We start from the raw sequence: 18,108 nt of genomic DNA on the forward strand, positions 1-18,108 counted from the left end.
CTGCGATATGCGCTAATATCGCACCCAGATCGCCCTGCATGCGCAATTCTTTATGAATGGGCCCCTAGCTGCGTCCAGGAGAAAGAAATGAGCCCAAATCAGCCCCATACAGGTTAACCCTGTGCATAGAGGAGTAACCCAGTTCCCCACCAGATACCCAGCTGAAGTTACTGTAGTATAGCGTGAGGAGGGTGTGTATTACACAGTGACTGTGTGCTGTGCAGGGAGTCAGACACCAGGCCTGTTGCCATGCCACGGTTGCCGGGGTAACGGCCTCCCGTGTCCCTCCTCCTCCTGTCAAGGCTGCCGCCGCGCATGCGAATTGCTCAGGCCCGGTCACGTGCTGCTGATGGCGGCGCGTCTCTCTGACGTCACGGCGAGGGGAAGAAGATGTCCGAGGCTTCCGGCCGTGCGGCGGGAAACGAGATGCCGGCCAAGAGGCAGAAGCTGAGCAGCGACGAGAACAGCAACCCGGAGCTGTCCGGGGATGAGAACGTGAGAGAGGGGCGCGGGAACCGGGATGCGTGGGGTGCGTGTGTGGCCGGCGGCCGGGCGGGGTGTCTGGCTGGCTCACGTGTGTGGGGAGAGCCGCAGGGTGTCTCCCTCATTCTGCCCCCTGATGGTTCCCGTGTGTCACTGTCACCTAACTGGCTGCTCATACCATGTGGGACTATAAGTCCCAGCGTTCCCTGCCATTACAGAGTGCACAATAACTCTGCTGCTGATACTCTGTAACCTCCATAATACTTTGTATGCAGGAGTCTGGATGATGGGCAGTGGGGTCCCCCCCCCCCAAGCGTTTCCACCGTGGTCCCTCACCCTGCTCAGCTGGTTGCCCCCATGGGGTCCCTTCTGTTGGTAGATGCTAGAACTAAGTGGGCTAAGGACCTCTGATGTCATGGGGAGGAGCTAGGCCGGTGGGGTAGTACTTTGACTATCCACACCACCAACTACTCCTTTTAGTAACTTGTTGGTGAGCTAGCCACAGAGCCCAAAGCTCTGTGGCTAGCCCGCAAGGGTACATTTCGGGTACCATTGTCTGACCTTGCTCCTCCCTCTGGTGATGTCAGAGGTCCTTTATCCAACTTTGTTTTAGCTATTACCCTCAACTGTTCCCACATCCACTGGTGACACCCCACCCTTCATTAATTGTATGGCTAGCAGGGTTAACTTGTGGCGTATTCAGGGCAGATGATACAACCCTCGCTGATAGGAACTTCGCTCATCCCATAGAGTGCTGCTTGCTGAGGATGTCCATCTGCCAGAGTTAAAGGGGTCGATTCAATTCGGCAACAGTTGAATAGCGCCGGGAATTAGCTCCCGATGCTATTCGATTCAGCTAAAGTTAAGTCGGAGAATGCCCGTTCTCGCGGACTTAACAGGTTGTTTTGTCGGGAGAACGGGCATTCTCCGACTTAACTACCCGCGGCAATGCTGATTCCAGACAGAATCCGCCTTGCACCGGCCGCGCGGCAGCACTTTTGTTGTGTTTCTTCTCTCATCCCCCGGGGATGAGAGAAGAATTCCCAGCAATTGAGGGTCAGTTGTCGCTGTATTGAATAGCGCCGGGAACAAACTCCCAGCGCTATTCAACTGTTGCCGAATTGAATCGACCCCAAAGGGTTGTCTCTATCAGGTATGCACCCCAGGCTTGAGATGAGTTGTGGTTGCTGTCTAGTTTCCTGTGGTAGCCATGTAGAGCGGTTTGGGGCTGTGTTACCGGCGGCCAGGATCCCGGCCGCAGAATGGGGGGCATGACGCAAATAGTCCCTTTTAGTCGGCATGCTGACTGTCAGGATTTTCAGGGTTCGGGATGCATGTGGAGATATTGTGAGTCTCCTGACCGCCGGTCACATAGCTACATCCCATGTTGACCCCCTTCCTGGCTGTGCAGTGACCTAAGATCAGTATTGAGGGGTGAGACGCGGCGGTGTCTTCTATTAACCTCTATCAATGGTTCTCAAGTACCCCCAATTATTCATGTTTTGAGGATTTCTGTCTGTGGAAGCAGGAGAGAATTATAGACCCAGCAAAATAGATCCTCTCACCAGTGCCTGAGTAAAGAAATCCACGAAACATGACGTTTTAGAATGTAAGCTCTCGTGAGCAGGGCCCTCTTCCCTCCATGTGTTTTTTCATCTTTTACTTAACCGATCATCTTTTCAATCCGCCCTTGACGGCACCAAATCCCGTGGTTTTCTGCCGCCCTGATACTTATGTCAGTGTTGTCTGCTGACGCAGCCATGTTTATGTACCCTGTACTTGTCCTATATTGTATTGAATTGTAGGTCACTGGGGTCAATTCTATTCTCCGACAGTTGAATAGCGCCGGGAGTTTGCTCCCGGCGCTATTCAATACAGCGACGAGTGACCCTCAATTGTCGGGAATTCTTCTCTCACCCCCGGGGGATGAGAGAAGAAATCCGACAAAAGTGCTGCCTCGCGGCCGGCGCGAGGCTGATTCTGTCGGGAATCAGCCTCGCGCCGGGGAGTTAAGTCGGAGAATGCCCGTTCTCCCGACAATTCAACCTACAACCTGTTTAGTCGGCGAGAACGGGCCATCGCCGACTTAACTGGAGCTGAATTGAATAGCGTCGGGAGCTAATTCCCGGCGCTATTCAACTGTCGAAGAATAGAATTGACTCCACTGTCTTGTTTTGCTTATCTGTTTATGGTCGCTGTGAATCCCATGTGGCGCCATATAAATTAAGGATAATAATAATTAGTGTAGGAGGTAATGAGTACTGGAGTTGAGAACCCTAGCTCACATCATTTTTGTGTGTGGCATCAGGGGGTAAGAGTTGCATTTAAACTGACAGGACATAGAGGTTACCATACAGTGGGGTAGATGTATTAACCTGGAGAAGGCATAAGGAAGTGATAAAGCAGTGTTAAGTGCAAGGTGATAATGCACCAGCCAATCAGCTCCTAACTGTTAATTTACATATGGGAGCTGATTGGCTGGTGCGTTTATCACCTTGCATTTATCACTGGTTTAACACTTCCTTATACCTTCTCCAGGTTAATACATCTGCCGCACTATATGATGTAGCTATGTAACGTTATATCATTTGATGGCAAAAATTGGCTTTTATATACTCAATCATAAATTGTGGTGGGACCCCAAAACAATGACATGGGATCCCAAATGATTTAAATGATGGGTCTTTGGGACTCGCATAATTACGAGATCAGCGCACTCACTGTTTGTAGTGATACAGATTCTTTAGCAAATAACCGTTTATTCTTCTGTTTCCTGGTAATTAGTTAGAATGTAATGTTTGTGTATCTAAATATCACGGCGTACCCTTAATTTCAGCTGTGCACAATGTGACGTGGTGATGCCTGGCTGCACACATATAGGCAACTATGGTAGCAGCGCTGATATCGTGAGTTTGTCTCTGCGCCCCATGGAGGGGTTCTGGAATGGCACATGATGCCGAGAATTGTTCCCCCCCCCCGAGATGTTGATGCAAGGGTATTAGAGTAGCACTCGCTGTGAGTGACAATTGGTACTTGCAGACCCATTATTAGAATTATCATCCTTTATATGGTGGCAGAAGGGTTCCGCAGCGCCCAATTACAGAGTACATAAACAAATAATGAAAACAGTGACTTACGGGTGAAGACCATATAGGACAAGTACAGGGTATATAAACGTGGCTACAGCAGCAGACGACACTGACTTAAGTATCAGGGTGGCAGAAAACCCTGGGATTTGGTGCTGTCGAAGATGGTTTATATATAGAGGAAGGTTAAGCCCATGAGGGTTGAGGGCCCTGCTCGTGAGAGCTTACATTCATCAAGTCATTTTAGTAGTTGTTCTGTCCTGCACTTGCGTTGTTCTGTATGTATATTTACACTGGCGGTGCTGATCAGGATTAGTTTGTGTAAGAACATTTTTTTTCTTTATTTTGGCATTGATAAGCTCACTGGGAATTTATCAAACCCTCTAAAAGGACAAACACCTCCACTTCTCTTTTTGATCCTTGATTCAGTGTAGTTTAGCCATGGTGTTATAAATGACTGCAAAACCTATTTAGAAGGCTGTACGTCCGGACCATTCAGTGTAATAGCACTCATACTTCTGTTGTGAATGTATGGCAGAGGAGATGGATGGATAAAGTGCCATTGGTCCGTCTGTCTTGATGGACAAGTGCTAGTTGTGTAGGGAATTCTTTTCTTTTGACTTGTAACAAATTAGAATCACTTCCTGTAACAAGAAGTTGGGTTGATCGGTTTAAGGAAAAAAAAGTGTAGAGTTTTTGTTTTGTCTTTTCCTACTTTGTTTCAAGAAACTATTATGAACATTTGAACTTTTTGGCACTTGTTCAGATACCGGTATTTGGGAAGGGGGGGGGGGGGGGTGCTGGCTGGGGAATTCTATCAAGCATTAGAATTATGTGCGCCTGCTCCAGGTGTAGAAAAAAAAGACAACATTTTTTTTTTTTTTTGCATTAATGAAAAAAATATGTTAATGGTGTGAAACACTGCTATGTTTTAGGACGCTTGATCAACCATGTCATAATGCTTTCTGTCATTAACAACCCAAAGTTTGTTAGAAAGCGTTAAAACATGGTCGATCAAAATGTCTAATAGCAATGTTTCACAGTTTTAATATAGTAAGCGGAATTCAAAAACTTTTTTTTTTTTGTTTCATTAAAACATAAATGCATTTTAAAAAAACTGGATTAATTCCCCCTCCTCCCCAAATTCCCCCCCCCCCTACTTCGACCATGGCCTGCTCATATTAAAGTGACAATTACTGTGATGGTAACATGGTTGTGTGAATTGATTGTACATACCAATTAGATGTGTGGTTTTCTTTATGATTGTGTACTAGTATGGGGGGTTTTTGTGTGTCATTTCTGTACTTGCTGGTCATAGATGAATGCTGATGTCGCGAAATGACGCGATTTCTAATACATTTTATCTGGCTTCCTTCTATGGTTCTAACAGGTTGATTTGTCGGCAAAATGGGCATTCTTCGACTTAACTCCCCGCCGCGATGCTGATTCCCGTCAGTATCAGCTTCGCGCTGGCCGCGCGGCAGCACTTTTGTCAGATTTCTTATCTCATCCCCCGGGGGTGAGAGAAGAATTCCCGACAATTGAGTGTCACTTGGCGCTGTATTGAATAGCTCCCGGCGCTATTCAAGGGTCGGTGAATTGAATCGATCCCAATGACTGTTCATGGCCTTCAGAGTAATGTACAATCCAGTCCCACTTTTCCTGCAGCAATGTATTGATTTATTGCTGGCTTACAATTCCATGGCTGTCGCATGGAATGCAGCATAGCATATTTGGTTCTGGGATTTATATGGGAAATGGTTTTATTTTAAGTCCACTTTATGTAATGTCAGCCCATGGTAGAATGGGCAAGCATAGCCGCATTCAATGTGTCCTCTTTGCCCTGTGTATTCAGAGTTAGTCTGATATTGAGGTTTGCTTTGTAGTTAGGGACTTTATAGAATGTCTGTAGGCACAGTTACAAGTGTAGAGGGGTTGTGCCTGTAAAATGACTGAGGGTGTGCAGTATACTGCAGAGCACTGGGAATCTCGCAATATCTGAGCTTCTGCAGTTGTCTGATTGGCGTGCTGCCGGAAATCACTGAATTGAATTTCCCCCATAAAATTAATACATACAATGCCAGTGTTTCTTTAAGCTCTTGGTTGTCAGGTCAGTCAATTTACTGTTGGGATTGGGTTGTCTTTTAGACGGATGTTTCCCAGTGGAAGAGAGGTCTCAGTAGTGGCTGATCACCATACTCCCATCCTTTTTATAACACTGTGGGGTCGATTCAATTCTCCAACAGATGAAACGCCCTCTTCCTGTCAATCACCTTGCGAACGCCCGTGCGAATGGATCCTACGCACCATCCCGTCACTGACCGCTGATGCCCGTTGTAGCCGTCTGACGTGCCGGCGTAGTGTGGTGCATGCGCAGTTCGGATCTGATCGTCAACGCACAGCAGCGGTCAGATCTGAATTAGGCCCCGAGTCATGCCTATTGGTTTCTTGTGTTTTTTTTTTTTTTTTTTGCAAGTTCATTTTTTCGAAAATTTCAATTGCATGGACAAATAGATACAACAGTACACAACAGCAAACGTATAAGGGCATATATAATAGGATCCGAGTTTGCCGGAGGTGCGGAGTGCTGTCTGATCTCTGGCTTATTTTTTTAAATTTTTTTTTTAAAGCATCAATCCATTACAAAACAAAACCATACTTTGTAAATGATTGCTGCTTTAAAAAAAAAAAAAAAAAGTTAGATCAGCCGGCATCCCACGTCGATGGACAAACTCTGACCCTATGACGTGTGCACCCTGGAGTAAGAAGTACATACTGGAACGAATGCCTGCTTTGAGGAACATTAAGATACAGAATGAATTACCTAATATGAGTGAACATGGTAAAGCAACAGGATCAAAAGTACATACAGTGCCCAAAATAAGAGAAGAAAGAGACCAAGTAAAAGAAACCAGCAAAAGAAAAGAGTTGCTCCTAAACGTATTGGCAGAGGTAGGGGGGAGGTAGGTTTGCAGCGCATGGGGAAATATTGCAACGGTGATGTTTGTATATGCAGATAAGGACGAGGTATGTAGGCTTAAAAAGCCAGAATTCAGGCCAATCCGGTGTCATGCCTGTATTTTAAATCTAAAAGAGTGAGACTGTGTATATTTTTATATATCTGGGTTTGCGACACATACTCGAATGTGAGAGTAAAGCCTTTTTTCATAGGATATTTGTTAATAATTAATGCTTCATTCACATTTACCCCCTCATTATACAGTCCACAGCCTATAGCTATGTATAGCCTAAGGCTATTACAGACACCTCGTTCAATACACATTACCATTCTGTATCCCCCTTTATCAGAATCCTCTCCATGTCATTATCCTTATTCCCACCTCCAGAGGAAACTGTGCACAAGTATAGCAGATATATCACTAAGTGTGTTTTCCCCACCCCTTATATCTGCGTCACAAGTATAAGCCGCATTTTCTACTAGCAATATACCATATATATCATGGGCACCTAGTGCACCCCTCACACGTAACCAAGTCTTCCCTAACATGGGGGCAGATGTATTAACCACGAGACGGCATAAGCAAGTGATAAACCAGTGATAAGTGCAAGGTGATAAAAGCACCAGCCAATCAGCACCAATATGTCAATTAACAGTTAGGAGCTGACTGGCTGGTGTGTTTATCACCTTGCACATATCACTGGTTTATCACTTCCTTATGCCGTCTCCTGGTTAATACATCTGCCCCACGGATCTGTAATTGTTGCTCATCTACTCTGTGCGCTAACAAGGGTTCTGCTTGTGTATAGTAAGGTCACTGCGTGCTCACACTCAAGTAGGGAGGCCAATCCCGGGATCGGCGGGATCCCAGGATTTGGGCCCAAAAATGCCGGGATTTGAATCCCGGGATAGGAGCCTCCTATCCCGGGATTAAAGGGATTAGAGTGCGCATGTGCGGGAGGGTTGGAAGCGGGGCGGGTGGGTGTAAGTAATAACACTTACTATCAGGCGGCCGCGATAGCCATGGACACGCTGAACGTGGCGGCATTTCAAATGAAGCGCCGGCCGCCAGCCAATCAGAGCTGGCTTACCGGCAGCCAATCAGGGAAGCTGTGGCCGCAGCGGCAGCCAATCAGGAACGACTGCTGGCATCTTTCCTGATTGGCTGCCGGTCCGCCAGCTCTGGTTGGCTGGTGGCCGGCGCTTCATTTGAAATGCCGCCGTGTTCAGTGTGTCCATGGCTGCCGCGGCCACCCGCCTAATAGTAAGTGTTATAACTTACACCCACCCTCCCGCGCCGCTACCTACACCCTCCCTCCCGCACCACTACCTACACCACCCTCCCGCACCGCTACCTACCCCCATAGGTGTGCGCAGACACTGACAGGTGGGTGCCACTCCGGACTCTGCCCCACCCTCCCTCCCTCCAGCGCTGCTCCCTACATCTTTCACTGGTCCCTACTGCAATCCCGGGATTGACCATTTTTCAATCCCGAATCCCGGTATTGAAAAAACGGCCCGGGATTGGCCTCTCTACACTCAAGTGATGGATGTGCATGGACTTCATGGAAATATTTATATATATGTATATGTGTGTGTGTGTGTGTGTGTGTGTGTGTGTGTGTGTGTTATATATATTTCTCTAACGTCCTAGTGGATGCTGGGGACTCCGTCAGGACCATGGGGATTAGCGGCTCCGCAGGAGACAGGGCACAAAAATAAAGCTTTAGGATCAGGTGGTGTGCACTGGCTCCTCCCCCTATGACCCTCCTCCAAGCCTCAGTTAGGTTTTTGTGCCCGTCCGAGCAGGGTGCAATCTAGGTGGCTCTCCTAAAGAGCTGCTTAGAAAAAGTTTTTAGGTTTTTTATTTTCAGTGAGTCCTGCTGGCAACAGGCTCACTGCATCGAGGGACTTAGGGGAGAGAAGTCAACTCACCTGCGTGCAGGATGGATTGGCTTCTTAGGCTACTGGACACCATTAGCTCCAGAGGGATTGAACACAGGCCCAGCCATGGAGTCCGGTCCCGGAGCCGCGCCGCCGACCCCCCTTGCAGATGCCGAATATGGAAGAGGTCCAGAAGCAGGCGGCAGAAGACTTTTCAGTCTTCCTGAGGTAGCGCACAGCACTGCAGCTGTGCGCCATTGTTGTCAGCACACTTCACACAGCGGTCACGGAGGGTGCAGGGCGCTGGGGGGGCGTCCTGGGCAGCAATGTATAATACCTTTTTATGGCTAAAAAATACATCACATATAGCCCTTGAGGCTATATGGATGTATTTAACTCCTGCCAGATCTCACAAACTCCGGAGAAGAGCCCGCCGAAATAGGGGGCGGGGCTTATTCTCCTCAGCACACAGCGCCATTTTCCTGCTCAGCTCCGCTGTGAGGAAGGCTCCCAGGACTCTCCCCTGCACTGCACTACAGAAACAGGGTAAAACAGAGAGGGGGGGCACTTTTTTTGGCGATATTACTATATTTAAGCTGCTATAAGGATACAACACTTATATAGGGTTGTTCCCATATATATTATAGCGCTTGGGTGTGTGCTGGCAAACTCTCCCTCTGTCTCCCCAAAGGGCTAGTGGGGTCCTGTCTTCAATAGAGCATTCCCTGTGTGTCTGCTGTGTGTCGGTACGAGTGTGTCGACATGTATGAGGACGATGTTGGTGTGGAGGCAGAGCAATTGCCGGTAATGGTGATGTCACCCCCCAGGGAGTCGACACCGGAATGGATGGCTTTGTTTATGGAATTACGTGATAATGTCAGCACATTACAAAAATCAGTTGACGACATGAGACGGCCGGAAAACCAGTTAGTACCTGCCCAGGCGTCTCAGACACCGTCAGGGGCTGTAAAACGCCCTTTACCTCAGTCGGTCGACACAGACCCAGACACGGACACTGAATCTAGTGTCGACGGTGAAGGAACAAACGTATTTTCCAGTAGGGCCACACGTTATATGATCACGGCAATGAAGGAGGCTTTGCATATCTCTGATACTACAAGTACCACAAAAAGGGGTATTATGTGGGGGGTGAAAAAACTACCTGTAGTTTTTCCTGAATCAGAGGAATTGAATGATGTATGTGATGAAGCGTGGGTTAACCCAAATAGAAAAGTGCTAATTTCAAAAAAGTTATTGGCATTATACCCTTTCCCGCCAGAGGTTAGGGCGCGCTGGGAAACACCCCCTAAGGTGGATAAGGCGCTCACACGCTTATCAAAACAAGTGGCGTTACCGTCTCCTGATACGGCCGCCCTCAAGGATCCAGCTGATAGGAGGCTGGAAACTACCCTAAAAAGTATATACACACATACTGGTGTTATACTGCGACCAGCCATCGCCTCAGCCTGGATGTGCAGTGCTGGGGTGGTCTGGTCGGATTCCCTGACTGAAAATATTGATACCCTGGATAGGGACAGTATTTTACAGACTTTAGAGCAATTAAAAGATGCTTTTCTTTATATGCGAGATGCTCAGAGGGATATTTGCAGTCTGGCATCGAGAGTAAGTGCGATGTCCATATCTGCCAGAAGAAGTTTATGGACACGACAGTGGTCAGGTGATGCGGATTCCAAACGGCATATGGAAGTATTGCCGTATAAAGGGGAGGAATTATTTGGCGTCGGTCTATCGGATTTGGTGGCCACGGCAACTGCCGGGAAATCCACCTTTTTACCTCAGACCCCCTCCCAACAGAAAAAGACACCGTCTTTTCAGCCGCAGTCCTTTCGGTCCTATAAGAAGCGGGCAAAAGGACAGTCATATCTGCCCCGAGGCAGAGGAAAGGGTAAGAGAGGGCAGCAAGCAGCTCCTTCCCAGGAACAGAAGCCCTCCGCGGGTTCTGCAAAGCCCTCAGCATGACGCTGGGGCTTTACAAGCGGACTCAGGAACGGTGGGGGGTCGACTCAAGAATTTCAGCGCGCAGTGGGCTTGCTCACAGGTGGACCCCTGGATCCTGCAGGTAGTATCTCAGGGTTACAGGTTGGAATTCGAGAAGTCTCCCCCTCGCCGGTTCCTAAAGTCTGCTTTGCCAACGTCTCCCTCAGACAGGGCGACGGTATTGGAAGCCATTCACAAGCTGTTTTCTCAGCAGGTGATAGTCAAGGTACCCCTCCTACAACAGGAAAAGGGGTATTACTCCACGCTATTTGTGGTACCGAAGCCGGACGGCTCGGTAAGACCTATTCTAAATCTGAAATCTTTGAACCTGTACATACAAAAATTCAAGTTCAAGATGGAATCACTCAGAGCAGTGATAGCGAATCTGGAAGAAGGGGACTTTATGGTGTCCCTGGACATAAAAGATGCTTACCTGCATGTCCCAATTTGCCCTTCACATCAAGGGTACCTCAGGTTCGTGGTGCAAAACTGTCATTATCAGTTTCAGACGCTGCCGTTTGGATTGTCCACGGCACCTCGGGTCTTTACCAAGGTAATGGCCGAAATGATGATTCTTCTGCGAAGAAGAGGCGTATTAATTATCCCTTACTTGGACGATCTCCTAATAAGGGCAAGGTCCAGAGAACAGCTGGAGGACGGAGTAGCACTAACCCAAGTAGTGCTGCAACAACACGGGTGGATTCTGAATTTTCCAAAATCTCAGTTGACCCCGACAACACGTCTGCTGTTCCTGGGAATGATTCTGGACACGGTTCAGAAAAAGGTGTTTCTTCCGGAGGAGAAAGCCAAGGAGTTATCCGAACTTGTCAGGAACCTCCTAAAACCAGGAAAAGTGTCTGTGCATCAATGCACAAGAGTCCTCGGAAAGATGGTGGCTTCTTACGAAGCAATCCCATTCGGCAGATTCCACGCACGAACTTTTCAGTGGGATCTGCTGGACAAATGGTCCGGATCGCATCTGCAGATGCATCAGCGGATAACCTTATCGCCACGGACAAGGGTGTCTCTTCTGTGGTGGTTGCAGAGTGCTCATCTGTTAGAAGGCCGCAGATTCGGCATACAGGACTGGGTCCTGGTGACCACGGATGCCAGTCTGAGAGGCTGGGGAGCGGTCACACAGGGAAGAAACTTCCAGGGAGTATGGTCAAGCCTGGAGATGTCTCTTCACATAAATATACTGGAGCTAAGAGCGATTTACAATGCTCTAAGCCTGGCAAAACCCCTGCTTCAGGGTCAGCCGGTGTTGATCCAGTCGGACAACATCACGGCAGTCGCCCACGTAAACAGACAGGGCGGCACAAGAAGCAGGAGAGCAATGGCAGAAGCTGCAAGGATTCTTCGCTGGGCGGAAGATCATGTGATAGCACTGTCAGCAGTGTTCATTCCGGGAGTAGACAACTGGGAAGCAGACTTCCTCAGCAGACACGATCTACACCCGGGAGAGTGGGGACTTCATCCAGAAGTCTTCCACATGATTGTGAACCGTTGGGAAAAACCAAAGGTGGATATGATGGCGTCTCGCCTCAACAAAAAACTGGACAGGTATTGCGCCAGGTCAAGAGACCCTCAGGCAATAGCTGTGGACGCTCTGGTAACACCGTGGGTGTTCCAGTCAGTGTATGTGTTTCCTCCTCTGCCTCTCATACCCAAAGTACTGAGAATTATACGGCAAAGGGGAGTAAGAACGATACTCGTGGCTCCGGATTGGCCAAGAAGAACTTGGTACCCGGAACTTCAGGAGATGCTCACGGAAAATCCGTGGCCTCTACCTCTAAGACGGGACCTGATTCAGCAGGGACCGTGTCTATTCCAAGACTTACCGCGGCTGCGTTTGACGGCGTGGCGGTTGAACGCCGAATTCTAAGGGAAAAAGGCATTCCAGAAGAGGTCATTCCTACACTGGTTAAAGCCAGGAAGGAGGTGACTGCACAACATTATCACCGCATTTGGAGAAAATATGTTGCGTGGTGTGAGGCCAGGAAGGCCCCCACGGAGGAATTTCAATTGGGTCGATTCCTACATTTCCTGCAAACAGGAGTGTCTATGGGCCTGAAATTGGGGTCCATTAAGGTTCAAATTTCGGCCCTGTCGATTTTCTTCCAGAAAGAATTGGCTTCAGTTCCTGAAGTCCAGACTTTTGTAAAAGGAGTACTACATATACAGCCCCCGGTTGTGGCCCCAGTGGCTCCGTGGGACCTTAATGTAGTTTTGGATTTTCTCAAATCCCATTGGTTTGAGCCACTCAAATCGGCGGATTTAAAATATCTTACATGGAAAGTAACCATGCTACTGGCCCTGGCTTCAGCCAGGAGAGTGTCAGAATTGGCGGCTTTATCGTATAAAAGCCCATATCTGATTTTCCATTCGGACAGGGCAGAACTGCAGACGCGTCCTCATTTTCTGCCTAAGGTGGTGTCAGCGTTTCACCTGAACCAGCCTATTGTGGTGCCTGCGGCTACTAGCGATTTGGAGGATTCCAAGTTGCTGGACGTTGTCAGGGCATTGAAAATATATATTTCAAGGACGGCTGGAGTCAGAAAATCTGACTCGCTGTTTATACTGTATGCACCCAACAAGCTGGGTGCTCCTGCTTCTAAGCAGACGATTGCTCGTTGGATTTGTAGCACAATTCAACTTGCACATTCTGTGGCAGGCCTGCCACAGCCTAAATCTGTCAAGGCCCATTCCACAAGGAAGGTGGGCTCATCCTGGGCGGCTGCCCGAGGGGTCTCGGCATTACAACTCTGCCGAGCAGCTACGTGGTCGGGGGAGAACACGTTTGTAAAATTCTACAAATTTGATACCCTGGCTAAAGAGGACCTGGAGTTCTCTCATTCAGTGCTGCAGAGTCATCCGCACTCTCCCGCCCGTTTGGGAGCTTTGGTATAATCCCCATGGTCCTGACGGAGTCCCCAGCATCCACTAGGACGTTAGAGAAAATAAGATTTTACTTACCGATAAATCTATTTCTCGTAGTCCGTAGTGGATGCTGGGCGCCCATCCCAAGTGCGGATTGTCTGCAATACTTGTACATAGTTATTGTTACAAAAAAATCGGGTTGTTCTTGTTGTGAGCCGTCTGTTCAGAGGCTCCTACGTTGTCATACTGTTAACTGGGTTCAGATCACAAGTTGTACGGTGTGATTGGTGTGGCTGGTATGAGTCTTACCCGGGATTCAAAATCCTTCCTTATTGTGTACGCTCGTCCGGGCACAGTATCCTAACTGAGGCTTGGAGGAGGGTCATAGGGGGAGGAGCCAGTGCACACCACCTGATCCTAAAGCTTTATTTTTGTGCCCTGTCTCCTGCGGAGCCGCTAATCCCCATGGTCCTGACGGAGTCCCCAGCATCCACTACGGACTACGAGAAATAGATTTATCGGTAAGTAAAATCTTATTATATATATATATATATATATATATGTGTTCCAGCATAACTCTGGAATGGCTGTAGCAATTTACACCTAACTTTGTACACATTTTACTTACACACTGGAGAAAAAATACTGCGGGGGTAAGACACCACTAGCACCCCTATGGGTGGGGAGGTGGTGACGTGTAAAAATCCTTAGTTTTCTAAGTCGCTGAGATGAATAGTGACACTCCCGATGCCGTTTAAGTCCAGGTTCAGCCCCCATCAGCCTGGGAGGGGGAAGGGGTAAAAAATAAAATTTCCAAAATGACCGACACTTGTGTCAAATCCATAGTTTTTGGGGTCCCTAAGTTGATCGCATTTTGAAAATTGATATGTTCCGTAGACTGTCCGTTACCAAGTTTTATGTATCTTCACCACAATTCTTTTTTTATATACACACACACACACACACACACACACACACACACACACACACACACACACACACACACACACACACACACACACATATACACACGTATCATATATATATACACACACACACGCGCATCATATATATATTTCTCTAACGTCCTAGTGGATGCTGGGAACTCCGTAAGGACCATGGGGAATAGCGGGCTCCGAAGGAGGCTGGGCACTCTAGAAAGATTTAGGATTACCTGGTGTGCACTGGCTCCTCCCACTATGACCCTCCTCCAAGCCTCAGTTAGATTTCGTGCCCGGCCGAGGTTGGATGCACACTAGGGGCTCTCCTGAGCCCTTAGATAGAAAGTATAATTTTAGGTTTTTTATTTTCAGTTAGACCTGCTGGCAACAGGCTCACTGCAGCGAGGGACTAAGGGGAGAAGAAGCGAACTCGCCTGCTTGCAGCCGGATTGGGCTTCTTAGGCTACTGGACACCATTAGCTCCAGAGGGATCGACCGCAGGCCCAGTCCTTGGTGTTCGGTCCCGGAGCCGCGCCGCCGTCCCTCTTACAGAGCCAGAAGCAAGAAGAGGTCCGGAAAATCGGCGGCAGAAGACATCAGTCTTCACCAAGGTAGCGCACAGCACTGCAGCTGTGCGCCATTGCTCCTCATGCACACTTCACACTCCGGTCACTGAGGGTGCAGGGCGCTTGGGGGGGGGGGGGGGGGGCGGCGCCCTGAGCTGCAATAAAAACACCTTGGCTGGCAAAAATACCACAATATATAGCCCTAGAGGCTATATATGTGGTAAATTCCCCTGCCAGAATCCAGAAAAAAGCGGGAGAATAGGCCGCGGAAAAGGGGCGGAGCTATCTCCCTCAGACACACTGGCGCCATTTCTCCTTCACAGATCCGCTGGAAGGAAGCTCTCTGGCTCTCCCCTGCAGTCTACACTTCAGAACAGGGTAAAAACAGAGAGGGGGGGCACTAAATTTGGGCGCAATACATATATAATATAAAAAGCAGCTATAGGGGACATAACTTAGTTAGTCCCTGCATTATATAGCGCTCTGGTGTGTGCTGGCATACTCTCACTCTGTCCCCCCAAAGGGCTTTTGTGGGTCCTGTCCTCATTCGGAGCATTCCTTGTGTGTGTGCGGTGTGTCGGTACGGCTGTGTCGACATGTTTGATGAGGATAATGATGTGGAGGCGGAGCAGATGCCTTTAGAAGGGATGTCACCCCCTGCGGGGCAGACACCTGAGTGGATGGGCTTATGGAAAGTAATGAGTGCACGTATAGACTCCTTATATAAGAAAATCGACGACATGCCAAATGTGGGACAGCCGACTTCTCAGCTCGTGCCTGCCCAGGCGTCGCATGGGTCGTCAGGGGCTCTAAAAAGCCCGCTACCTCAAGCAGACCCAGATGTCGACACGGATACTGACACCAGTGTCGACGACGATGAGTCAAACCTGATGCCCACTAAGGCCATTCACTGTATGATTGAGGCAATGAAAGAGGTGTAAAACATTTCTGATATAACTACTGGTACCACTAAAAAGGGTATTATGTTTGGAGAGAAAAAACTACCCGTAGTTTTTCCCCCATCAGATGAATTAAATGAAGTGTGTGAAGAAGCATGGGTTTTCCCTGATAAAAAATTGGTAATTCCTAAGAAGGTACTAATGGCGTTCCCTTTCCCGCCAGAGGATAGGTCACGTTGGGAAACACCCCCTAGAGTGGATAAAGCGCTCACACGTTTGTCTAAAAAGGTGGCACTACCGTCTCCGGATACGGCCGCCCTCAAGGAACCTGCTGATAGAAAGCAGGAGGCGATCCTGAAGTCTGTATATACACACACAGGCATTATACTTAGGCCAGCTATTGCGTCAGCTTGGATGTGCAGTGCTGCCGCTGCGTGGTCAGATAAACTGTCAGAAAATATTGACACATTAGACAGAGACAAGATCCTGTTAACCATAGACCATATAAAAGACTCAGTCTTATATATGAGAGATGCACAAAGGGAAATCTGCCGATTGGCATCTAAAGTAAGTGCATTGTCCATTTTTGCTAGGAGAGGCTTATGTACTCGCCAGTGGACAGGAGATGCAGATTCAAAAAAGCACATGGAAGTGTTACCATATAAGGGTGAGGAATTATTTGGGGATGGTCTCTCGGACCTAGTTTCCACAGCAACTGCTGGGAAGTCAGCATTTTTACCCCATGTTCCCTCACAGCCTAAAAAGGCGCCGTTTTATCAGGTACAGTCCTTTCGGACTCAGAAAAACAGGCGTGGAAAAGGCGGGTCCTTTCTGTCCAGAGGCAGAGGTAGGGGAAAAAGGCTGCAACAAACAGCAGGTTCCCAGGAGCAAAAGTCCTCCCCCGCTTCTTCTTCCAAGTCCGCCGCATGACGGTGGGGCTCCACAGGCGGAGCCAGGTACGGTGGGGGGCCGCCTCAAGAATTTCAGCGATCAGTGGGCTCGCTCACAGGTGGATCCCTGGATCCTTCAAATAGTATCTCAGGGGTACAAACTGGAATTCGAGGCGTCTCCACCCCACCGGTTCCTAAAATCTGCCTTGCCGATTGCTCCCTCAGACAGGGAGGCGGTGATAGCGGCAATTCACAAGCTGTATTCCCAGCAGGTGATAATCAAGGTACCCCTACTTCAACAAGGCCGGGGTTACTATTCCACACTATTTGTGGTACCGAAACCGGACGGTTCGGTGAGACCCATTTTAAATTTGAAATCCTTGAACACATACATAAAAAAAATTCAAGTTCAAGATGGAATCGCTCAGGGCGGTTATTGCGAGCCTGGACGAGGGGGATTACATGGTATCCCTGGACATCAAGGATGCTTACTTGCATGTCCCCATTTACCATCCTCACCAGGAGTACCTCAGATTTGTGGTACGTGATTGCCATTACCAATTCCAGACGCTGCCGTTTGGACTGTCCACGGCACCGAGGGTATTTACCAAGGTGATGGCGGAAATGATGATACTCCTTCGAAAAAAGGGAGTTTTAATTATCCCGTACTTGGACGATCTCCTAATAAAAGCGAGGTCCAAGGAACAGTTGTTGGTGGGAGTAGCACTATCTCAGGAGGTGCTGCACCAGCACGGCTGGATTCTGAATATCCCAAAGTCACAGCTGGTTCCGACGACACGACTACTGTTCCTGGGTATGATTCTGGATACAGTCCAGAAAAAAGTTTCTCCCGGAGGAGAAAGCCAGGGAGTTGTCATCTCTAGTCAGAGACCTCCTGAAACCAAAACAGGTATCAGTGCATCGCTGCACGCGCTGGGAAAGATGGTGGCTTCTTACGAAGCAATTCCCTTCGGCAGGTTCCATGCCAGAATCTTTCAGTGGGACCTGTTGGACCAGTGGTCCGGATCGCATCTTCAGATGCATCGCTTGATAACCCTGTCTCCAAGAACCAGGGTGTCGCTACTGTGGTGGCTGCAGAGTGCCCATCTTCTAGAGGGCCGCAGGTTCGGCATACAGGACTGGGTCCTGGTGACCACGGATGCCAGCCTTCGAGGCTGGGGGGCAGTCACACAGGGAAGAAACTTCCAAGGACTATGGTCGAGTCAGGAGACTTCCCTTCACATAAATATTCTGGAACTAAGGGCCATCTACAATGCCCTAAGTCAAGCAAAATCCCTGCTCCTACACCAGCCGGTGCTGATCCAGTCAGACAACATCACGGCAGTCGCCCATGTAAATCGACAGGGCGGCACAAGAAGCAGGATGGCGGAAGCCACAAGAATTCTCCGATGGGCGGAGAATCATGTACTAGCACTGTCAGCAGTGTTCATTCCGGGAGTGGACAACTGGGAAGCAGACTTCCTCAGCAGACACGACCTCCACCCGGGAGAGTGGGGACTTC

General features: G+C 48.7%; 1 protein-coding gene across 1 annotated transcript in view; it reads left to right on the forward strand.

Moving 5' to 3' along the window:
* The first annotated feature begins 390 nt into the window (after nucleotides 1-390).
* EED (embryonic ectoderm development) overlaps nucleotides 391-18,108 on the forward strand; it is a 63,284-nt gene continuing 45,566 nt past the window's right edge. Inside the window, exon 1 of the mRNA XM_063951369.1 lies at nucleotides 391-495. Within this exon, the coding sequence (XP_063807439.1) occupies nucleotides 391-495 (105 nt within the window). The remainder of the gene's footprint in view (nucleotides 496-18,108) is intronic.

This window comes from Pseudophryne corroboree, chromosome 2 (assembly GCF_028390025.1).
Source record: "Pseudophryne corroboree isolate aPseCor3 chromosome 2, aPseCor3.hap2, whole genome shotgun sequence".
NCBI classification, from domain to species: domain Eukaryota; kingdom Metazoa; phylum Chordata; class Amphibia; order Anura; family Myobatrachidae; genus Pseudophryne; species Pseudophryne corroboree.